This window comes from Marmota flaviventris, unplaced genomic scaffold (assembly GCF_047511675.1).
Source record: "Marmota flaviventris isolate mMarFla1 unplaced genomic scaffold, mMarFla1.hap1 Scaffold_210, whole genome shotgun sequence".
NCBI lineage: Eukaryota > Metazoa > Chordata > Mammalia > Rodentia > Sciuridae > Marmota > Marmota flaviventris.
In genome coordinates this window covers 14,782-40,352 of record NW_027288109.1, presented here as the reverse complement: position 1 = coordinate 40,352, position 25,571 = coordinate 14,782, and the positions used below count along the sequence as shown (strand labels likewise).

Below are 25,571 nucleotides of genomic sequence, written 5' to 3'. Positions count from 1 at the left end.
AAGATCACATCAAAATGTGCATGATCCCTGAGAGCGCAACTTCCACCAAGAACTGTTCTGGGAGCGCTTCTCTCATGACCAAACCTCATGCAAGCTGACACACAAGGAAGAATGGTTTCCTCCTGAGAACGAGCTGTGAGTGGAGGAAAAATGGCATTTGGCCTGTGTGGGAAGAAGATCTATGCATTTTCTAGATTTACACATGCTTATTATTACTTTCACATTGGTACTCAAGAACATTTCAATTTAGTCATGAAGTCTACAGGAAAGGATTATTTAATTTTTTAAAGCACTTCTTAGGAAAATGAAGGTTAGTCAGCAAAAACGTTGAGAAACACTGAGGTCCATGGCTTCATTTTGGAACCTGAAATCCCACCCTGCCTGCAAATTCCTCTTTAAAATTTCTCCCACTCAGGAGGCTAAGGCAGAAGGATCACAAGTTTGAGGCCAGCCTCAGCAAATTAGCAAGGCACTGATCAACTTGGGGAGACCCTATCTTAAAATTAAATAATAAAATAATAACAATAATAATAAAGGATTGGGGATATAGCACAGTGACAGAGTGCCCTAGGGTTCAATCCCCAGTATAACAAAATCAATTGATTAATTAATTAACTAATTTAATTTAATTTCTCACAGGATGGCACAGACATGAGAATAAACTATCATGACTGGTAATAAACTGGTAATAAACAGTGAGACCCTGTCTCTAAATAAAATGCAAAATATGGCTGGAGATGTGGCTCAGTGGTTGACTGCCCCTGAGTTCAATCCCCAGTACCCATCCTGGCCACCACAAAAAAAAAAAAAAAGGATTTGAGTGAGAAGACTGGCTTTCTTTCTTTCTTTTTTTAATTGGGTACTTCCCCTTAACTGTGCAATTAAACTATTTGGTAATTATTTTTTGTTTATATTTTTAGAAATAGTGTACATCATCTGAGGGATTTGGCTAATACAAATCTGAATATGATGGTAGATTAAAGGAAATCAATACATTTTTTGGGAGACCCTTGTACTAGGGTCTCCCAGGGAAAAAACAAGGAGATATGCCCCTAGCCCTAATTACGTTATCTTTTAACATGCTTCTTTGTCCCATGAATTTTTTTTTTTTTTTTTTTTGGTACTGCGGATTGAATTATGGGCACTTTACCACTAAGCTACATTAACAGCCCCTTTTAATTTTGAGACAGGGTCTCACTAAGTTGCTTAGGACCTCACTAAATTTCTGAGGCTGGCCTCAAACTTGCAATTCTCCTCTATTCTCCTGCCTCAGCTTCCCAAATCACAGCTTACAGGCATGCACCGCTATGTCCAGCCCATGAATTTCTTATAAACTGGAGGATTGAAGTAATAGGATTGATATGCTTCAAGTTTCATTTCTGATTTTTAAAAAAATATTTATTTTTTAGTTATAGGTGAATACAATATCTTTATTTTATTTTTATGTGGTGATGAGGATCGAGCCCAGTGCCCAACACATAGTAAGCGAGCGCTCTATCCCTGAGCCACAACCCCAGCCCCCTCAAGTTTCATTTCTTTGGCAAGAATACTTCATAGCTGTCATGATATTGTTTTTTTTTAAATTTTTTTAGTTGTTGATGGACCTTTATTTTATTTATTGATATGTGGTGCTGAGAATCGAACTCAGTGCCATGTTAGGCTAGCGCTCTACCACTGAACTACAACCCAGCCTCATGAAATTGTTTTTATTGTATTCTTTTTTTTTTTTTTTTTAAAGAGAGAGTGAGAGAGAGAGGGAGAGAAAGAGAGAATTTTAATATTTATTTTTTAGTATTTGGCGGACACAACATCTTTGTTTGTATGTGGTGCTGAGGATCGAACCCGGGCTGCACGCATGCCAGGCGAGCGCGCTACCGCTTGAGCCACATCCCCAGCCCTTTATTGTATTCTTTACAGCTTCTTATACAGTGTAATATAGTGGTTTAAAATGGGAGCCCTGGCATCATGCCCTAATTTCAAATACTAGTTCTGTCCTTCATTCTTTGTATGACCTTAGACAAGCTACTTCCTCATCCATCAAACATGAAAGGTGTGTTGAGAAACTTAAAATAATAAATACACTTAAAGCACTTTGAATTTTATTGGACATAAGGTGAGCATAGGGCAGACCCAAGATGGCTATAGTTAGACTCCGTCACCAAGACTTCTAGTCAGCTATGTTTTTAGTATGTAATCAAGGTCATAAACACTCTGATTTAGCCTATGTACTTGAGGTCATAAATACTGCTTGTGAGCCTGCGCTCATTTATATATTCTGTTGGCATTGTGCCTTCTTTGGTCTGCACATAAAAAAGGCCTATGGAGCATGGTTACAGGACCAAGGGCAACTGTCTGGGTTCAGTCTGAGGGATCCTCTTTAACAGGCCTGCAGGTTTACAGGGAGGTGATTCACACAGGGAAAGAGTCTCATGGTGCTTAGCTTCCCCAGAGTTCACACAAATACATTGTAAATTCAATATTTCAACATATATAACCTAAAAAGAAACACATTTGATATTGAGACCCTTGCTAGATTACATTTACTTCCGTGTAAACATAGTTTAAAATATATCTTGAACGTAAATTTAATAATTACTCCTATTTCTGTTAGGCCTCTGAATTTCCTCTAACCTTACAAACACTTCAACTTACTGCTTAAAGATCAAAAAATGTGAGGCTGAAGCTGTAGTTCAGTGGTAGAGCGTTTGCCTTGCACATGGAGGCACTAGGTTTGATCTTCAGCACCACATAAAAATAAATAAAGATATTGTATCCATCTACAACTGAAAAAATATTTTTAAAAAAAGATTTAAAAATGTGCATCTCTGAATTTTATGGAGCCTTTATTTTAAAAATAGGTCAATTTATCAAATTGAAGACCAAATGCCTATGTGTATTATCCTTTGTAAATAAAATGCTATTTTTTAAAATATTTATTTTTTAGTTGCAGGTGGACACAATACCTTTATTTTATTTTTATGTGGTGCTGAGGATCGAACCCAGTGCGTCATGCATGCTAGGCAAGCACTCTACCTCTGAGCCACAACCTCAGCGCCCATAAAATGCTATTTTTGAAATAGAAAAAAAAAAAAAAAAGAAAAGCCTTTGGGAAGACTTGGGGGTCAGGAGGCCTTGCTGCTGCCTCTGAAGAAAGCCTGGCCACTATCCCAACTGTGCCTCGCATCTTCTTTCATGTGCCAGGATCCCAGATTTTTTCTAAGCCTTAGCAGGACAGTGAGAGTTCAATAGATATTAGCTATTATTATAAATCTCTCCCCCGAAAAAAATCCCTTTTAACTGAACCCACGAAAGCAAGTCTAATAAATATTAATTTAGAGAGTATTAATCTTAATCATAGTAATAGTAATAATATTTTTTTCAGTTCTTGGGCTTGAACCCTCTGAGGTGCTCTAGTACTGAGCACCTCATATCCTTAGCCCTTTTCACTATTTATTTTGGGACAGAATAAATTACCCAGGTTGGCTTCAAACTTGTGATCCTCCTGCCTTAGCCTTATTGTTCAGAGAAAGACTAATGTGTGATATTCTAATAGATTGAATCTAGTAATTACTTTTCAATGTTGATGGATTTTTTAAAATGCATATTTAGCCATGATGGAGAGTTAGGAGTTATAGAACCACGGGACCCCTAGCTCCAAAACAGCTGCTCCACCTAAAATGGCTGGTGAATGGCCGTTTTAACTATCATCCTTTCTTTTTTGCGGGGGAAGTAATGAAGATTGACTTTACCACTTGGGGTGCTTTACCACTGAGCTAAGTCCAGCCCTTTTTCCTTTCCTTTTCTTTTAAGACTGGGCCTCCCTAATTGTCCAGGCTGACCTTGAACTTCTGATCCTTCTGCCTCAACCTCTTGAATAACTGAGATTACAAGCTTGTCCCACCATGCTCTGTCCAGGTCTCACCTGTAAGTCAGCTAAACCCAGATTCTAAACTTTGAAACTTCCTATTATTACAGTAATTAATACTGGTATATTCAGCTACTCTGAGTTTTCTTTGGAAGACCTAGAGATAGGGACAGAAACTTGAGAATCATAATAGCTCACTGATCCATTCTGAAGGGTCTTGTAAGTTCACATATATAACAGAATGGCATTGTTGTCTTTACCTGTGGAGAAACTGGGTGTTGTTAAACATTTGAACTTGGAGTAAAGGGGAAATGGAGAGGAAAGTCTATGGTGGGAAAAAGAAAAGCTTAATATGAATGAAAATTACAAATTTATTTAACATCACGTTATAAGGCTTTTAACTTGAGCTTTGGGAGTTGGAGAGGCTAAAAGCCAGCCTTTTATTTTTGTCAGATGCTTCCTGATCAGATCAAAATAGATAACTGCAAAATGTTCTAACATTCCAGGTGGAATCTAATTCCCTTTTATTTCATAGTTTACCTTTGGTTCAGCAAATGTATCCATTCCATATACTCTGTTCAATTTTAGTAAAACATGATTTGCAGTATACCAAAATTAAAAAATATATTTGTGAGCTTATGAATCAGAGAACCTGTCTGCCACCCACTTATTCCGTGGTGATTTCTTTCTCTCCAGTAAGTGCTAATGAAAACCATGATGATAGAGAGCCAGGAGAATATAGCATTTTTACACTGTACATATCAATAGTGCCAAATGGTGCTTGTTGACTAGTTTTTGTCTTTCTGCTGAGTCCAAAATTAGAAATGTGAAGATATATATGATAGCTCATTCTGAATCATGTTTCTCAAAGTGTCTCTTTGGCCATATTGAAATACTTTTGTATGGGTTAGGAGAAATAAACTACGTCCAATGTTCAGAAAGTTAAGTGCTATGCATACCTCACTTTGACTTTGGAAAAATAGAGAAAAAATATGAAATGCTTGTCTGGCCCTTAGGTAAAGCAGATAAATGGAATATTGAAATTTTATGGATACCAACTGATAGGTTGATAGTTGAAAACAGAGAATAATACTGAAGCCAGATTTAAAGTTAGGTAGTCAGTGTAGTTAAGTAAGTCGGGTCTAATACCAAGTGAAATCTAAAATGGAGGCCATGCTGAGAATGATTCCAGGAAACACAGGACCACTCATGGAATGTTAATGAAGTCCTGAAAAGGCCCTAGGCCAAAGTCCATCCCAAAGAAGTGTTAATGAAGTCCTTCCTGCTCAGACTACTTCTTTGGCCCACCTGTGTCCCACCCCTCAGGCCTTCCCACCTACATTCCATCACTGAAAGAAACTATAAAATGGAGAGACAACTGCACTTCCACGGATTCCACCTCTTGGGTCCCCTTCTTCCTCTGGGAGAAGTCTTTTCTGCTGTCCTTTAATAAACTTCTAATTTCTACTCTGACCTTGCCTCGGGGTGCTTCTTTGGTGTTATTCTTCAACACTGGGGAAGCAAGGACTCGTTCACTGGTCAACAGCAGTAACAATACCCTTCTGTAATCATCCAAATCTGTTAATAATTGCTAGCATGTCAAAAACAGAAAATAATACCCTTCTGTGATCATCCAGATCTGTTAATATACTGCTAGCGTGTCAACTGATAAACCAACTAATACTGACTCCTTGATAATATGATCAACAAAGTAGTTATAGGATATGATTACTGTACTGCTTATGAGATTTGGGTATCAGTGTTTAACTCACAGTGGGTTGGGGTAGAATAACTCTGTAGAAGGCACAAATATACAAATTGTCTAGTAATACATTAATATCAATTAATAAATTAATACCATGATCTTAACTGACAGTGAAAAGAAGTCTTCCTTATTTGATCTATATGATTCTTTCCTTTAAAAATTTCACTTTAAAGTATCTTTTTCTTTTTTAATTTTATTGATCTTTCTTTAAAAAAGATAGATACCTAGGCAAGGTACAGTGGTGCATGCCTTTTTTTTTTAATATTTATTTTTTAGGTGTAGTTGGACACAATGCCTTTATTTTATTTACTTATTTTTTGTATGTGGTGCTGAGGATCATACCCAGGGCCTCACACATGCTAGGCGAGCGCTCTACCACTGAGCCTCAGCCCCAGCCCTGATGCATACCTTTAATTTCAATGGTTTGGGAGGCTGAGACAGGAGGATTGCAAATTTGAGACCAGTATGGACAACAACTTGGCCAGACAGTTTCAAAATTAAAAGGACTGGAGATATAGCTTTCAGTGGTAGAGTGCCCATGGGTTTTGCAAAAATAAAAATAAGCAGCCGGGCACAGTGGCGCATGCCTGTAATCCCAGAGGCTTGGGAGGCTGAGGCAGGAGGTAAGTTCAAAGCCAGCCTCAGCAAAAGTGAGGCACTAAGCAACTCAGTGAGATCCTGTCTCTATATAAAATACAAAATAGCGCTGGGGATATGGCTCGGTGGTCAAATGCCCCTGAGTTAAATCTCCAGTACCAAAGGAAAAAAGAAAAAAAAAGGGTTGAGATGTAGTTCAGCAGAAGAGGACGACTGGGTTCACTCCCCAGTACCATCAATAAATAAAATACTCAGAGAGGTAAATTGTTCTTGTCAAATGCTTGCCTTTCCTTACTTTTTTTTTTTTAGTATAACAGTTTTCAAAGTAATTTCTATATTTAGATTATTAAAGGAGAGAGCCAGAGAAAGTATCTCCAAGGTGCAATATTGGGAACAGGGACAAATAGCACAATTGAGCATTTACATCTTTATAACATGCATGACAAAAGCAGAAAACATTGTTTTGTTTTCGGCACAAGGCACATGAATACAGAAATATTACTTTCTTTACTTCAAAATAGAACTTAAAAGCAAAATAATAAAAACAAATTATATACCACAATTTTTACTATCAATGCTGATACCACTATGCTATTGTAAGAAAAGGAACATTAGCTTTTATTCTGTATTTTTGCTTTTTCTTAGAAAAGGATTGGGCCAACATACTTGTCTTTTAAGTGAGAACTGGAGCTTAAATAGCACATTTCCTAGGTATTCTTTATCACCTGACCTTGCAAATTGTCCTCATCAACTCTAAATTAAGTTCTAAAAAACCGGGTGCTTACCTTGTGACCAGTGCTATATTAGGTTCAGAGTAACTGTGAGATTTTTTAAATTACCATTTTGATACTGAAGTCTGCAGGGAAAACAGACTGCTTTAACAGATGTCCTGTTCCAGAGAGAGGCTGCAAAAATGCCCTCCTCCTTTCTGCACTGCTAACTTGAAGTCCTACCTAGGGTTCTACCTAAGGGCCCAAGTTTCAAGTATCTTTAAGTATTAAGTACAATATTATTAAAAATAACAAACATTTACTAAGAACCTAATATGCACCAAATATTATGTTGGCCCTAGGGAATAAATGGAGAGTAAGACATGTTTCTGGTCTTCATGATAGCTTAGCATCTGCTATGAAGGTTGACATTACAAGCTGGATATGGTGGTGCATGCTTGTAATTCCAGCAACTTGGGAAGCTGAGGCAGGAGGATCAAAAGTTTGAGGCCAGCCCTGGCAATTTAGCAATGCCTTGGCTCAAAATAAAAACTGAAAAACCAAAACACAGATGGAGATGTAGTTGAGAGGTATAACATCTCTGGGTTAACCGCCCACTACAGGGAAAAAAAAAAAAAAAAAGCTATTATGACTAAATGTGACAACTGCCATAGGCAATAGTGATTAACTTCTAGGAGATTCTAGAATTCCAGTGTGTGTTTGTTTTTGTTGTTGTTTTTAGTTGAATTCCAGTGTTTTTCAAACTGCAACTCATTAGTGGGTCTCAAAAGTATATTTTAAAACAAGTGCAGAGGTGCAGGTCTATAATTCCAGGGTCACAAGAGGCTAAGGCAAGAGGATTTAAAGTTTGAGACCAGCCTGGGTAATTTAGCAAGACCCTGTCTCAAAACAAAAAATAGAGTTGGGGATGGAGCTCAGTGGTAGAGTTCATTCCTCAGTACCAAAATCAATCAATCAATAAATTTTAGAGTAATTTTTTGTAGTTATGGATGGACAGTATGCCTTTATTTGTTTCATTTTTAGATGGTACTAAGGATAGAACCCAGTGCTTCACACATGCTAGGGAAGCACCCTGCCACTGAGCTATAGCCCCAGCCCTAGAGTAATTTTTTTTTTTAATTTTTTTTAATATTTATTTTTTAGTTTTCGGCAGACACAACATCTTTGTTGGTATGTGGTGCTGAGGATCGAACCCGGGCCGCACTCATGCCAGACGAGCGCACTACCGCTTGAGCCACATCCCCAGCCCAAGAGTAATTTTTTTTAAAGTAATGTTTTTCATGTAAAAAAGTAGAGAGAATAATGTAATAGGTCCTATTTAACCATTCCCCAGATTTGAAAATTAACAAAATTTTGCATTTTTTCACTTTCATTTGGTAAATGAAAATAGGACAGATAATTGACAAGACTTGTATAGGATGGGCTAGAAAATAGAGTATATTTCACAGTGAATGTTACATATAGTGCAAGTTAAGTATTGTCCTATAAAGTATGTGTCTTATATTTACTAAGTTCAAGGTATTAAAAAAGTTGGGGGTGGGGAGGAATAAAGAAAGGAAGAGAAAAGAGGTAGGAGAGTAAAGAAAAAAAAAAAAGGGAAAACATTGTATCTATTTGGACCCCTAGTATCCAATATGATATTCTGTATAGAGAAGACATGGATAAATATTTGATAATGACAATAAACAATGGAGCCAGGAGCGGTGGCCCACGCCTGTAATCTTAGTGACTCGTGAGGCTGAGGCAGGAGGATGGCAAGTTCAAAGCCAGCCTCAGCAAAAGTGAGGTCCTAAGCAACTCAGTGAGACTCTGTCTCTAAATAAAATACGAAATAGGGCTGGGGATATGGCTCAGTGGTCAAATGCCCCTGGGTTCAATCCCTGGTACCCCAAAATAAAATAAATAAATAACCAATGGAAATATGAGAGAAAAACTAGAAAAATATTCTAGGATATACTTACAATAAAGTTTTCAAAATAGGATAGCTGGCTCACAGGTTACATTTACATACTTAGCCACTATTATTCAGCTAATTTTGAATACACTGTTCTATGCAATATACTAATTGGGATGCAAAAATAATTAACACATAACCTTTCTTTCTCAGAGCTTGTTATTGTGTGAAGAGACAGCTGGGGGGAAATAATTTGTCCTCTAGGTTAAAAAAATCAATATTTAAAAATGTTCATCCATTATAACTAACATAACCTGTTATAAACAACCATATGTATGTGTACTTGTATTTTTTTTTACACAAATGGGTTCATATGCATATGAATTTGATTTTTTAAAATTAAATATTATGAAATAGTCTCATAAATCAGTATTTTTAAGGGCTACTTTATGTGAATGTGTTATAGTTTATCCACCTGCTACATGCCAGAAACTATATGATATAAAGTTTATAAAGATATATGAATTGTAATCTCTTCCCTCAGGTAGATTACAGTCATAGGGAAAAGATGGGATACAAACATTTCATTTAATAATAATATTAATCATGAGGATGGGTAGCTTATTTGTGTGGAAACATATCTAAATGAGTACATAATAATGGTAATGGCTAACTTAGGACAGTTGGGTAGAATTATAGTATACTCTAGTTTTCTACCTTAATAATTACTGCTAAAAACCATTCTCTCATTCAATCTTCACAATTCTTCTAGAAATTCTATAGTAAGGTGATAAAGCTGACTATCTTGGTGCTGGGAAAACTGGATATCCAAATGCGGAAGAGTGAAATTAGATCCCTATTTTCACCCTGCACGAAGGTCAAATCAAAATGGATTAAAGATTTAGGAACTGACCAGGTGTGGTGGCGCATGCCTGTAATCCCAGTGGCTCTGGAGACTGAAGCAGGAGATCTCGAGTTCAAAGCCAGTCACAGCAAAAGCAAGGCGCTAAGCAACTCAGTGAGACCCTGTCTCTAAATAAAATACAAAATAGGGCTGGGGAAGTGGCTCAGTGGTGAGTGTCCCTGAGATCAATACCCAGTACCCCTCCCCCCAAAAGACTTAGGAATTAGACCAGAAACCAGTAACTGTTAGAAGAAAACATAGGGTCAACACTCCACTCACTATACAGGTATACGCACTGACTCTGTCAACAAGACCCCTGAAACTCAAGAAATAAAACCAAGAATCAATAAATGGGAAGCCAAAGTAAAAATCTTCTTCCCATGAAATGAAGCGATTGAGAGAGTGAAGAGAGAGCCTACAGATTGGGAAAAAAATCTCTGCCAGTCACTCCTCTGACAGAGGATTAACATCCAAACTATATCAAGAACTCAAAAGACTTCATGCCAAAAAAAGAAAAATAAATTACCCAGTTAATAAATAGGCCAAAGAACTAGATAGAAACTTCTCAAAAAAGGAAACACATGTGGCCAACAAATATATTAAAAAATGCTCAACATCTTCCAGATGCAGTGGTGCATGCCTGTAATTCCAGCAGCTGGGGAGGCTGAGGCAGGAGGATCACAAATTCAAAGCTGGCCTCAGCAACTTAAGGAGGACCTAAGCAACTTAGTGAGACACTGTCTCAAAATAAAAAAATAAAATAAAATGGGCTGGGGATGTGGCTCAATGGCTAAGCACCCCTGGGTTCAATCCCTCTTGCCAAATAAATAAGTAAAGGTAGGAAAGGAAGATCAACAGAGGGAGTAGAAAGAACTATGGAGGAAGGAGGAAAGGGAAAGGGGAGGAGACAAATGGGTATTGAAATCAAATTATGTTAAAATTAACCCTAATACTATGTATAATTGGAATTCTCTAAAAAAATTAGAGAATTTTAAGAAGTTTTAAAAGCCAGGCATGGTAGTCCACTCCTGTGATCCCAGCTACTCCAGAGACTGAGGAGGGTTGCAAGTTCAAGACCAGTCTGGGCAATTTAGGAAGACCTTGTCTCACCAAAAAAGGCTGAGGACGTAGCTCAGTGGTAGAGTACTTGCTTAGCATGTGAGAGGCATTGCGTTCAATACCTAGCACTGCCAATAAAAATTTAAAAACATGATTTAAGTCATCAAGGAACGATATATATATATACATACACACATACATACATAGTTTAAAACCCATACTGTTCTTTATTTTTTCATTCATTTCATTTTGGGGAAACAGGGTCTTGCTATATTGCCCAGGTTGCTCTCCAACTTCTGGGCTCAAGTAATCTTTCTGCCTCGACCACCTGAGTAGCTGGGATTATAGGTGTATGCCACCATCCACATTTTAAAATCTTTAAATTAGCTAGCTATATGCACAAAGCAGTATGTAAATGCTTTGGGGCATAAAATATGTGAGACTCCATCCTCCAAAGGCTCCCAACTAAGCATTCTCATTTAGGTACAATTTGGACACATATATGTCATTCCTAAATATACTGGGCAGGAGTTGTGAGTGAAAGCAGATCAACTCAAAACTAGAGTGAAAGGAGGACTTTTTTTTTTTTTTTATAAAAAGGAAAAAAAAAAAGTTTTATTGTTTTGCTAGCAAAGGAGAACAGGGGACTCCTGTCCCAGAGGGTGAGACTCTGCCCTTGCAGGGGAAAGAAGGAATTTAATAGCTTCTATAACAAGGAAGACCAAGGCTTTTTGAACTGACTAGAAACAGAGGTTAAAATAAAGGTTTTAGGACTCTTGCTTCTTTCCTTTCACTCCTAGAAACTATGTATCCATGGTCTGGAGGGTTTGTAATCCCAGAAAAAGAATGTTCCTCATGATATTCTTCCCAAAAGTCTAGAAGGCAACTCTGAAAGCAGGATCTGCTCTACCTGATCCATACAGACTGCATGTAACCGAATGATTGAATCATAATATATACTGAACAGACAAGAAAAGCACAGGATTATCAACACTACCTTCTTAGGAATAGTATTGAGGGAATCTACAAATACATTATCAGTACTCTAATTTTTTAGTAAATAATTTTGTACTCACACACATATTTAGTACATGGTTATCTTAATGCAATACCTGGAGCAAAATTATATGTATTTTATAAACAGGTTGAAATAAAAAAAAAAGTAAAAAAGGAGGGAAGGGATGTTGAATGGTGTGGGAGATGTTACTATTCACTGGCTAGCCCAACAACCACTGCCAATCCCTTCTTCCTTTCCTGCTTCTACTATAGTTGGAAAAGTTTCATACTTGCATTCCTAGTCTCCTACTTAATCTGGGTGGACATGTGACACAGTTCTAATGTATGTAAGTACCAGACTTCTGGGAAAGCTTTCACTTTCCTAAAAGGGCAGGTAGATATGTTAGGCTCCATTCCTTCCCTTTTTTCCTTCTCTAAACACAAATGTGATGTCTAGAGCTGCTGCAGCTATACTGCATTTTGGAGGTAACTAGCCATCCTGCTAAGGATGGGTGGTAACAGAGCTTGAGTCTTTGATGACATTGGTAAGTCCCTGCACTAGCCCTGTTGTGCCAACCAGGAGACTTCTTGTTATATCTTTTTTTTTGGTACCAGGGATTGAACTAAGGGGCAGTCAACCACTGAGCCACACCCCCAGCGCCCTATTTTGTATTTTATTTAGAGACAGGGTTCTTATTATATCTTAATGGCAAGATAATTAAATATATATATGTGCTGGAGACCAAACCTAGGGCTTTGTGCATGCTGAGCACACATTATACCACTGAGCCACATGTCCCATCCCCTATTAAATATTATTATTCCTTAAGGCCCTGTTGAGTTTCCTATAGCTTAAAGTATTCTTAATTGCTATAAATGAGGTGAGACTAATATTCTGGAAACAGTGAAGCAAAACAGTTTTAATGTTTCTTACTAATGCATTCATGAAGTTATCATAAATGACTTTCTAGGAATTACTTTCTGGGCCCTTTTTATTAAAAAACTCACAGAGAAACAATTTAAAATGATAGAATTTATTTTAATATGATATATATGTATGCACATATACTATTTTAAAAATAAGCATGTAAATTATAATCATTATAAAACAAATCAGTGCTAATTTAATGTTATCAGAGTAAAAGAACATGTACAGAAGTCAGTCTAACATTGTTGCACTTGCCTTTTAAAGTAAAAATACATAAAAGATTTAGCGCATTGTATTTTATTTCAGTTTTCATGTTATCATCATTAAAGTATATATACCCTTAGGAATGTGCCAACTTATAACTTACATTCAAATAACCAAAATCTCTTAACAGTTATTAAAGTACCATTAAGTCACCTAAAATAAGTAATCTAAAAAAACTAGCCTAAATTAAAACCCTGAGGAATTAAAATCTTTTTACACAATAGTTTTGGTTAAGTGCAATTCCATGTAGGTAAGGACTACTTTATTTAAGGGCATACTTGGTAAGGCATAGTAAAAATAAAATCTACATAAGTAATAATCTAAACTATATTTAATTTCTTGCTACAAAGTTGTTTTGTTTTCCTAAAAAGTAGTTTTTGCATGTCATTCTGGACCTCTTCACCCATCTGCTGGCTTATTTGCTTTATATACAGTAGTTAAAATTTGTGCACAAAGCTGAGTTGCCTTTACAATGGTTTTCAGACATAACGCACACAAAGAGCTACATGTTAGAGAGTTCATGTCCATGCTCAACCATGGCCTGCACAAACTGCTTGAAGACTCGATCCATGTAAGTGCATTGCCTTGGCCAGATTCCCTCCAGAAAACCAATATGGCCTCCATAAGAAGTAAGAACCAAAGCAACATTAGGATTTTGCTTAGCAGTTTCTATTGGAATAGCTTGAAGAAAGAACACGGGTGGCAGTATGAGAGAGAGGGAGAGAGGAGAGAGAGAGAAAGAATCATTACTGTTTTTTGTTAGGAAAAGTATATACCTTTATAACTTCTCATCAATATAAAGCAAAATGCCATCTAAAAAAATATTTGCAATGAGTATGGCTAAATGGAATGAGTCTAATTATATCAAGCATCTACATTCTTATAATAGTTCATGTTTACAGTCATGTACTGAACCACCATTTTTGGGAAAAAAAAAAATCAACCTAAGATTTCATCGTAACACAAAAGTATAGGCTGAATCTTGTTTTGAGAAATTGAAAATAATCTTAGTATTTTTGTGAGAGCTATGAATTCATATGTATGACTTTAGATAACTTTATATGAAGTTAGATTCCAGAGTCCACTGGTGGTTGTAAGGAAATATTCAAAATTGTAAATATAATGTATGTAATAAAAACACAGATAGTCCCCCCCGCAAAAAAAAAAAGAGAGAAAAAAATTTTATCAAATGGTAACAGTATTTATCTTTGGGTACTGAAATATCTGATACATCAGAGATTATTTTTAATTTTTCCTCTTTCTCTGAATTTGTATTTATAGTCAAGAAAAATAAAAAGTGTATTTTGAAAATATAGTTGAATATATATTAAAAAATTAGAACAAATAAAAAATATACAAAAAATAGTTGGTATATTAAATATAATTCACCACCAATGACAGATTTTACATGTGTTATATAATATCAACTGAACACTTGTAATTACTTTTTAAAGTAATTACAGTTTACTTATTTTTCTCCCATGCTCAGAGTTCACACAGTGGGAATTTTTTTTTTTTTTTTTTTTTTTTGTCCTGTGGACTGAACTCAGGGCCTGTGAATGCTAAAGCATGTATTCTACCATTGAGCTACACCCACAGCCATACTCAGAAATTTCTAACACTGACTGTTACAGTCATATCAGAAAAACAAAAGGCTGTGCCACATCTGAATCATGTGAAAGATGCTGGCTGCCTGTTCTCTCAGACTGCAGACAATTGTCTACTATTTCAACGTGGCAAGACTATTTTAAGAGCTTGGGAAAGAATTGGAAATGAGTTTAAACTTCACCCTGTGGGTCAAGTTAAATGTTGGGAAATTTTTGTGGCTGTAGGGCCAATGAAGTATGCAAATGGATGAAGAAACACTAGACTTACTTAATCTAACAAAAGTAGGCTAAACAATTACTATGTAAGTCAAGTAATATTAAAGTTGAGAGTTTTTGTTTCTGATTTGTGGTCAAAGGCCAAACATTTCAGCTATCTAAAACTACCTTTGCTTAAATGGGATCTTGTAAAGAAATAATGGGGGACTGGGGTTGTAGCACAGTGGTAGAGTGCTTGCCTAGCATGTGTGAGGCACTGGGTTTGATGCTCAGCAGCACCATGTATAAATAAATAAATAAATAAAATAAAGGTCCATTAAAAAAAAGAAATAATAATGGGTAGTTTATAAAAATATACATATATATTTGGGATTTTCTGAATTTTTTACAATATATAATGCTTAGAGTCAGAATAAATGTGTATTTTTCTTTCCTTTTTTTTTTTTTGTGTGTGTGTGTGTGGTGCTGAGGATTGAACCTAGGACCTCATGCATGCTTGCCCAGGGCTTTACTACTGAGCTGCATCCCTAGTCCATAGTAACTGCTTTTAATGGAGTACTTGGGGAAAGTGTTTTTTAAAGTAATTAGGGGGGAAGTAAGGAAAGGAGACTTCACAAAATACTTTGTCAAATTTCATTAGGATAAAATCAGAAGTCAAGCGTATTGATCCTTGAGCTAATATAATTACTCCTTTTTATTTTTTTTAATTTTTAGTTGCAGATGGACACAATACCTTTATTTTATTTAATAACTTTTATGTGGTGCTGAGGATAGAACCCAGTACTTCACACATGCTAGGCAAGCACTCTGTTACTGAGCTACAACCCCAGCCCTAATAATGATTACTTCTAATCATACTGCTTCAATAGGCAAACACATGCACAGGTATTCACGTTGTCAAATTTCGTATATCCTGAATTAAGATAGCAGGAAAGTTGAGTCTGGAATAATTTTCTTTTCTGCTGTATCTAGGGGAGAAATTAAAACTGTTTTCACTTCAAATATGACCTTTTAGCCCAAATTTGCTCTCATCATTGAGATATTCAAGGTCACTATGTTTCTTAAGTGTCAAGTTCTCTTCCAGGTTAAAAGGGGAAAAAACCTTCAAATACTTTTATACAGGGACATCAGGAACAAAAGGCAAGTCATGACAATGTTCTCCTGAGGCAAAGATATTGTAACATAACCTTTCCAAAGAACAGTGTATTTGATAAGAAGGAAAGGTTATAAAAATGAGAACAAGAAAATACTGAGTCCTAATTTGTTCTGAGATGCTCTGAAATCGCTGGACTAGGTAACAGACTCTGAAAACATTTAAGACATGATTTGAGACATTTAGATACTAAATTGTGAGTATTTAGTTATTTTTTTAAATCACAGTGGAAAACATAATTATGAGTGATATTTTATTTATTAATTTTTTCTCTGGCACTAGGGATGGAACAGAGAAGTGCTCTACTACTGAGCCACATCCCCAGACCTTTTATTTTTTATTTTGAGACAGGTTCTTGCTAAGTTGCTGAGGCTGGCCTCAAACTTTTGATCCTCCTGCCTCAACTTCCCTAGTCACTGGGATTACAGGTATGTGCAACTGTGCCCGGGGTTATTACATTTTTTTTTAAAACAGAACAATATTTAAAAAGTTAATTCATGAAAAAATAGATACAAAAATGCTAATTTTACCATGACTTGGTGAGAAAACATCATCCACAGAATTCAGGCACAATACTGGAATTCCTACTGAATTCAATCTACGATTTGGGCTGGCATCAGTATAATAATCATCGATTGTTTGGTATCCAAACATGACAGAAGTGAATCGCTTATCAAATTCTCTGATAGATTTAGCCTGAGAAACAAAAACAAATTTTATATTCTCTTGTAGTTAAAAGAGTAAATAAAGTACTACATAAAGTTTATCTCCTACCTTCATGACATGATCCATATCAATTTGTTTTACAAACATATGGCGGTGTCTGGAACAAAAGAATTTCAGAACTATAATTAAGATAATTTCTACCTCAATCACATCTAAAATACATAATAACAAATAACTAGATAGCCTAGAACAGGGCACAAAGTTGGCACTCAAAAAACATTTGTTTAATTAGATACAGTAAAAGTAATATATTGATGTTTGTTCTGAAGGTAATTTTTTTTGCAGGGTTGGGGGTTCTAGAAATTGAATGCAGGGTCTTGTAGATTGGTTGTACAAGAAAAGTGACCAATATTTTTTAAAAATTAGTATGCAAGCTGAGCATGGACTCAAACATCCATAATCCCAGCTACTTGGGAGGCTGAGGCAGGAAAATTACAAGTTCAAGGCCAGCTTCAGCAATTTAGCAAGACCTTGTCTCAAAAAGTGGGGGTACAGGGGTTGGAGGCATAGCTCAGTGGTAGAGCACCCCTTGTATTCAGTCCCCCCCCAAAAAACAACCTACCATAAAGGAATAAACAGAAACAGCTGCCGGTTCTTCTTCTTCTTTTTTTTATATCTGGATTGAAATCAGGGGCACTTAACTACTGAGCCACATCCCCAGCCCTTTTTTGTATTTAATTTGAGACAGGGTCTTGCTGAGTTGCTTAGGGCCTTGCTAAGTTGCTGAGGCTGGCTTTGAACTCTCAATCCTCCTTCCTCAGCCTCCCCAGCCACTATGTTCACAGGTGTGCACCAGCACACCTGGCACCTGTATGTTCTTTATCATGCCAATTTTTTTTTTTTATATATTTTTTTAGTTGTTGATGGACTTTATTGTCTTTATTTTTATGTGGTGCTGAGAATCGAACCCAGTGCCTCCTGCATGCTAGGCGAGCACTCTACCACTGAGCCACAACCCCAGCCCCTATCATGCCAATTTAACTGTTAGAAGATACACAAAGAATTCCAGAAAAATTAATGCAGCAAAGACAGTATTTTGTTAGTGTAATAACTGCAAGCTAAGAGTATGCACAAGAATTGCATTCTCTTATTTCTAAAACATACTATGCTTGTAAGCACATGCTTAAGGAGTTGTATTATTCAACACTGAAAGTACCAAGTGCTTACTACCTGGGAAAGAATTAAGTACTGACAAAATTAGCAAAAAACAGAAATTCTAGGGGAATAGCCCATAATCATAATTTTGCTTTAACATATTCCAAAATGTTTTAGTTCTTTAGAATAATTTTTTTTTTTGATAGTGGACATTGAAGCCAGGAGCACTTTACCACTGAGCTGCATCCACAATACTTTTGTTTTGTTTTGTTTTTTGAGACCGTGTCTTGCTAACTTGCTGAGGCTGCCTTGAACTTGCAATCCTCCCTCCTGCCTCAGCCTCCAGAGTTGCCGGAATTACAAGTGTGTTCTACCACACCCAGACGTTTGTTAGAAATAATTTCACAGTGATTTAGAGCAGTGATCCTCAAAGAAACATTATGACTTTTTTTTTTTAAGAGAGAGAGAGAATTTTTTAATATTTATTTTTCAGTTTTTTCGGCAGACACAACATCTTTATTTTATTTTTTTTATGTGGTGTTGAGGATCCAACCCAGCGCCTCTCGCATGCCAGGCGAGCGCGTTACTGCTTGAGCCACATCCCCAGCCCACATTATGACTTTTTTAAAAATATTTTTTTAGTTGTTGGCAGACCTTTATTTTATTTATTTATTTATATGCAGTGCTGAGAATTGAATCCAGGGCCTCACACATGCAAGGTAAGCGCTCTACCACTGAGCCACAACCCCAGCCCCAACATTATGATTTTTATCTATAAGTTTAGCTTATGCTTATAGTTTTTTATTTTTGCATACATTCACAACATAGAACATATTTTGGTACAAAGTAAAGTCATATATAAACAAATATACATATATTGACAGTGTTATGCCTTAAATGTTTTTACTGTTGGGTTATGTGATCTAAAAGTTTGGAGACAGGGAAAGGGAGAGAAAAGGGAAATTGCATGGAAATGGAAGGAGACCCTCATTGTTATACAAAATTACATATAAGAGGTTGTGAGGGGAATGGGAAAAAAAACAAGGAGAGAAATGAATTACAGTAGATGGGGTAGAGAGAGAGAAGATGGGAGGGGAGGGGAGGGGGGATAGTAGAGGATAGGAAAGGCAGCAGAATACAACAGTTACTAATATGGCATTATGTGAAAATGTGGATGTGTAACCGATGTGATTCTGCAATCTGTATTTGGGGTAAAAATGGGAGTTCATAACCCACTTGAATCTAATGCATGAAATATGATATGTCAAGAGCTTTGTAATGTTTTGAACAACCAATAAAAAAAAGGAAAAAAAAATAAAATAAAAGTTTGGAGACAAAATTTTTTTTAATATTTATTTCTTGGGTGTAGATGGACTCAACACAATGCCTTTATTTTTATGTGGTGCTGAGGATCGAACACGGGTCCTGCCAGTGCTAGGCAAGCACTCTACCGCTGAGCCACAATCCCAGCCCCAAGACAAAAAATTTTAAAGATGACTTACTTATTAACTGAAGACTGGAGGCAGGTTGTCAGATAGTAATTAAAAAGCAGCCAGTTCAGTGGTTTCTCCAATGACTCTGAGCAAGCAAAAGTATTCCAACCAACTGAAAAAGTGGCAGCTGCCATCAAAGGAGTTTTGGGCCCAATTTTCCCCAGGTAATTTAGAAGCAGCATTCTAAAATGAGGAGAAACAGGAAACTTGGTGACAAATTTTTATATCTGTCAAAATGCCTAATTTCTTTTTTTAAAACTTTTTTTTAGTTGTAGATGGATACAATACCTTTATTTATTCATTTATCTTTATGTGGTGCTGAGGATCTAACCCAGTGCCTCACACATGCTAGGCAAGCACTTTAACCCTGAGCTACAACCCCAGCCCAAGATATGTCATTTCCAAGAGTAGACTATACTAATTATAGAGGAGAAAAATATAAACCAGTGTTTACATAAGCAAATATCTCTGTTCTTTCTTCACTTCATACACATATGTGTAATGCAGTTAAATATACTGTGGATGGGACACATACAGTTATTTCTGTACATGTTTCCTTCTATGAAGTAAAGCATGAGAACGCAAGAGAAATTCACGCAGGGTGTCAACTCAAATATGACTGCACATTGGAATCACCTGGGGAATTTGTAAAACTACCACTGATGTCCAGGTGGTATCCCAGAGATTGTAAATTGGTCTGGGTGGCCATCCTAGTTGCTGAGACACCCGTGTCCCCTACAGCAAGGCTCTGGAGGATTCTCCAGTCTAGAGTTAGACTTTCTGAGTTGTGGCAGAGCAACCAGCGCCTAAAATAACTTATTTTCTCTTCCTACTCCTTCCTGCTATTTGTGCTTATCTCCAGTCCCTTGTTTTCCTTTTATTTGATCAGTTTTCCTAATTCTATACTGGTAAGAAGGACAAGAACTGAATTTAATCTAATAATCTCAAAAATCTAAGCTTAACACGGTCAACTAAAAGAAAGGATGATGTACTAAATTCCATTTCTCTATTTTCTGTACTTAATATTTATTTATTATTATTTTTTCAATTGCTCAGGTTATAAAACAGGAAAAATAAGGAGAAATATTCTTCTTCACTCTTTTCCCCATACCCCAACCGAAGAATGACTTTCAGGGCGAATGTGATGAAATTTTAGAAGGAAAGTGGACATGTTGCTTTAGAAAATTAATTTAATTTTTAATATTTAAAATTTAATATTCGCTATTAGCTAGATATAGCACTGTGGTTCACTAAGCCATATAAAGGGTCGTGCTTCCATTCCTGCAAAGGGATTTTTCTAGGGTTCTAGTTTTGGTGGTCCTACTTGTTCGGTTGAAGGTCAGATATTGCTAGGAGGCTTTAAATATATAAATTGCAAGGGCTGGAAGGGAGTAGAAAGACCTAGGAAGAGACATGACCAAACATGTTCAGGTAATCCGTGGTTTTACTCAGGAGCAAAATAATGCCAAGATGTTACCCCCCAAAAGGTTCTTTTACTTTGACAGAAACAAACAAACAACCATTTACTTACCCCATTACCAAAAGAAAAAAAACTACAAGGAAGAAAAAAGAGAGTGAGATGGAGAAAGAACCCATGGATTAAGAGACTTAAGAGACATACCGATCCCAAGATGTGGGTGAACCTTATCTGGCTCCTGTATCAAATAAACTATAAAATCAAATAAATAAACAGACATTGTGAAAATATGAACAATGACTGAGTATTTGATAATACATTAATTTTGTTCAGGTAGGATAAGATAATTTTTTTTTTTTAAAAAGAGAGAATCTGCTTTTTAGAGACAACATTAGAAATATTTATGTATTTACTTTTTAAAAATGTTTTTGTGCACCATTCCTGGAGATACTATAATACCAGGTTAATGCTTGGGTTAGACAGAGAAAGCCCCTATTCCATCTCCCTGCTCCAAAAATCCATTTACTGTATCATTCTTGGATAGAGGATGTATGAGATAGTAAACTGATGAGAACATATACTACACTTGATCTTAGATAAGGAGCCAAGAAATTATCCAAGTAAAATATTTATTTCTTAATTTTTGTAGTGCTGGGTATTGAACCCAGGGCCTCCTTCCTGCATACTAAGCAGACACCCTGCCACTGAGCTATATCCCTAGACTCAACTGAAATATGAATAAATGTTGTCTGAGATATAGTTAACAATTATGAGACTTGGAAAGGAGTGGGGAAGGAGAATACTACTGAGGAAACAGGATTATTTGTGAGCTGATAATTAATTGAAGCTGGATGGTGAGTTTATGGGGTGTATTTTTGTCTTCTATATATATTTGGAATGGCTATACATTTTTAAAGCGTATTTACCATCTCAATGGGAGACTAGAATCTGGATCTAAAGTAACAAGGGGTCCCTGACTTGACTCAGCTATAGCTCAAAGCCTACATCTGGCCCCAGGCATCACAGGCTTGGGGATTACCGAGTCCATGGGGGCACTGGGCCTAAGAATCTTCCTCAGACTATGCTTTTGTCAGCTGCATCTCCAAAAGAAAAATGTGTCAAGCTTTAAAACACATCCCCAAGTGTTGTAAGGCCAGTTGGGACTGTGTCACAGTGCTAGGCAACTAGAAAGGATGCTTCTTTCAAATAATTTACAAGACATTAATATTCAACCAGCTGTAAAGGCTAACGGTCAAGTTCTGCCTTCAAGCACTGAGGCTTCAGTGTGGCATGAATAGGCATTTCCCAGGAGCTTCTGAATAAAGAATGTGGGCCTGTTTATATAAGGTCTGGCCTTAAAAAAAAAAAAAAGAAAGAAAGAAAGTCAAGAATGTATGATTAAGGGGGAAAAGTTCAGCTCTCACCCTGTCCTTTAGGCTTCACATTATGTGGGGGGAAGGAAAGAGAAACTAAATTCTGTCTGTTAAGGAAAATGAAGAAATTCTGCCTTTTTTCTGCATAGATTCAGATTTCTTCCTTTAGTAGGTCAGGGCAGACCTTCCATGCTAATGTAACAGATGTATTCTTGCCTTCTTAGTTTTATGTTTATCAGAATCTAAAAGGCTCTGGTTAAAGCCTATTTTTCAGAGTATGTCATTAATAAAGGCTGTTCACTTTCAAGCATACATACTCCTAAGATGTTGTGAAAACTGAAATGACAGATAAATCAATTACAAAATGAAGAAAAAGCATCTTTTTAAAATTTCAAGTGTTAACTGATTTTAAAAAGTACCTTTGTGGCTGGGGGAGTATAGCTTAGCGGTAGAATGCTTGCCTAGCATGCATGAGGCCCTGATCCCCAGCATTAGAAGGTAGTTTTTGGACAATAATGTAGGGAATCTGAAACAATAAAAAGCTAGATAATAAAATTTTGAATTTCCTCAAGCTCTCTCTCACTAGAACAAAAATACATAAATAATTAGTAGAAATAAGCCTAAATATTAAATATGGCAAATAAAAGTTCCAAATAAGCTCTAATGTAATGACAAATAGCACAAACCATTATAATAAAGCACCAGCTGGAATTAGAGGATTAACAACAAAATTTCAGTTTCTAGGAGAACATTCCACATTAGGCCTATCTGCCCAGCAACAAAACAAAACAAAACAAAATGCCACCTATGAAAAAAATAATTTGGAAGGCCACTTGAGAATTTCTGTGACTTGGAGTGATGCACATTGTGGAGATCAGGCTCTGCTGAGTGTACACGGTGTACAGAACAGCTGTTTTCAGACTGTGCCTAAACCTTTGTTACTCCATTTTATAAAGCAGTAGTTTGTCATAAGCTACTCCATTTTGAGTTTAAGTGCTGAGGTGGAACAACACCACACTTTGTACAAATAAACCACCACCGTCTGCATGGCACAATCATAAGACACAAACTGATAAATAAATGCTAATATGAATGACCACCGGTGAATGTATCAAATTGACTAGAAGCACAGGGATGCATGGGTGTATCGAACTCATACTGGAAAAGCCAGGCCCACAACTTTGTCAAACACATAAACCACCAAGTGATGCAACCCCCTCACTTGAGACCCATAAAAAGAGGAGCACCCTGAGACTGGGCTCAGCAGAAACTTGACCCGATCGCTGGTCACTCAACATGGGCCTTGCCCAGGAAAATCACCACAGCCTTCCACCTCTGAATCTCTGTCCCCAGGCTTTAACAGAATGCAGTTTCTCCTGCCCTCGATGACCATGCAAGTCCCACTCCAGGCCAACATCTTAAGCCGACACACCACACTGACAATGTGAAACTACTGATGTCCAAACCTTGGCCTAGAATAAATTCCTGTGCTTTGACAGTTCTGTGCCCTGAACTGTCAGTTCTTTGGCTGATTCAGTAATCTTATCTGATCACCTACAGTGATTCTTTGCATTCATATCAGCTCTCTGCTTTTCCTCTCAATTCAGCCTTCTGAACCCCCGTGGCTGCCCTCTTTCTTAGCCTTTCTGAAACACATATATATATATCCGTGTAAAGTGTGATGTATGACTTGAGTATTACAGATACTAGGAATTAAGGTTGGAATAAAAGAACCTGTGATTGTCCAGCTTATGTCTACCAGGTAAAGGACAAGTGTTTAGCAACACTGATAGAAGTGGTATAGCCTGTGAATTTACTGTTATTCCATAAATTCTGACATTGTGGAAAGACACAAATGTGTTTGGTCTATGTTTATGATACAGCATGCTCACAGCAAATATCATGCTGCAGGTTCAGCTTCCCCAGTATTCAAGGAGGATGCAGCCACAGCAATGGTGGGGAAGGTATGGAGACCAGAAGGCCAATGGGGTAGCAATGTGATACAAATCAGCTTTGTGGGGTTCAGATTCACAAAAGCGGGACTGCCCTGAGAAAAGACTGGTACCCTTTGATCATAGAGACTAACAGTGAAGGAAAATATTAAACTTCACCCAAATTAATTCCTTCCTTCCTTCAAACACGTGATAAGATATGATAAAAAACACTTATGTTAACACGTCTAGGAGGTAGCTAATAAGAACACTTCCCTCTTAGGTATTTTAGAAAGGGAAAACCTTACCCTCCCATTGAAACCCCAGCTGCCAGAAAAGGAGCAGAAGGGTACAGGCTGTGGACATGGTGAATAACTGTCTCCAAGTCTTCAGTGTTAGCACAACAGTAAGTCCTTGGCGTCTGCAAGCAGTGACAAGTAGAGCAAAAAAATTAAAATGTGAGGTTAATGATTTGTATAAAGCAGAAGTGTTAAAAAAATGAGCAAGAAGTCATCAGTATGAAAAAAAAATCTTTGCACATTCTCTTAATAGTAGTTTAACTTTTCATTTTCTATCTTGCAGTACATATATGTGCCATTTGGAGTGAATGTGAATTGGGTTGGTACTAACAAAAAGACTTTGGACATGCAAGAAGACTTGATGCAAATGGGATAGAACCATTACAAACACCTTCCGTTAAACACATACAATTTACTACACTCAAATGTGTCTCTACCTTAAGAAGAAGAGTCAATATAGGAAGAAAAAATAGAATTATGGATTTTTTTTTTTGTGTGTGTGTGTATGGTGGGAATGGTACTATGGATAGAACCAAGGTGTGCTTTACCACTGAGATATCTCTCCAGACCTTTTTATTTTTTAAAATTTATTTATTTATTCTAATTTGTTATGCATGACATTAGAATGCATTTCAATTCATAGTATACATATGGAGCACAATTTTTCATGTCTCTGGTTGTACACAAAGTAGAGTCACACCATTCGTGTCTTCATATATGTACTTAGGGTAATGATGTCCATCTCATTCCACTGTCTTTCCTACCCCATGTTCCCTCACTCCCCTTTGTCCTATCTAAAGTCAGACCTTTTTATTATTTTATTTTGAGACAGGGTCTAAGTGGCTGAGGCTGTCCTCACAATCCTCCTCCCTCAGCCTTGCTGGGGTTTACAGGTACGTGAAACTGTATGGCAAGGGTAGAATTATTTTTTAGAGAAAAAAATTTATATTGTCCCCAAAGCCAAAATAATTAGTTTTTAGAAAATACACAAGTAAGTAAAAAGGCTTTCTTTTTTAAAAAAAAATTTTTAGTTGTAGATGGACATAATACCTTTGTTTTGTTTATTTATTTTTTTAATGTGGTGCTGAGGATCAAACCCAGTGCCTCACACATGCTAGGCGAGTGCTCTACCACTGAGCCACAACCTCAGCCCCAGTAAAAAGGCTTTCTAAAAGTGCCAAAAAGTACTAAATTGTGGCACTACTTTCTCCACCCTGCCAATGAGAGAGTGAAGTTCCTGGGACTGCCTTTCCTCCAG

The 25,571-nt window shown here is 36.8% G+C and overlaps 1 protein-coding gene, 1 long non-coding RNA gene and 1 other non-coding gene across 4 annotated transcripts in view; 1 reads left to right on the top strand and 2 right to left on the bottom strand.

The window, feature by feature from the left end:
* Nucleotides 1–24,676, top strand: part of LOC139704077 (uncharacterized) — a 70,796-nt gene extending 46,120 nt beyond the window's left edge. The window contains exons 6-7 of one of the 2 annotated variants that reach the window (XR_011706131.1): nt 16,331–16,407; nt 24,597–24,676. This is a non-coding gene — a long non-coding RNA (uncharacterized lncRNA). Of the gene's footprint in view, nt 1–16,330; nt 16,408–18,483; nt 18,866–24,596 lie in introns of those variants that run through there. The other variant, XR_011706130.1, reaches the window with a different exon arrangement.
* LOC139704076 (phospholipase ABHD3-like) lies at nt 12,852–24,640 on the bottom strand. The gene is made up of 5 exons (XM_071607226.1): nt 24,323–24,640; nt 19,303–19,476; nt 16,754–16,802; nt 16,510–16,675; nt 12,852–13,684 (listed from the first exon to the last, which is right to left on the bottom strand). The coding sequence occupies exons 1-5, from the start codon at nt 24,328–24,330 to the stop codon at nt 13,506–13,508; spliced, it is 576 nt and encodes a 191-aa protein (XP_071463327.1). The 5' UTR covers nt 24,331–24,640; the 3' UTR covers nt 12,852–13,505.
* Nucleotides 21,136–21,326, bottom strand: LOC139704079 (U2 spliceosomal RNA). Its single transcript, XR_011706132.1, has one exon. It is a non-coding gene; the product is annotated as a U2 spliceosomal RNA (small nuclear RNA).
* Nucleotides 24,677–25,571: the final 895 nt, after the last annotated feature.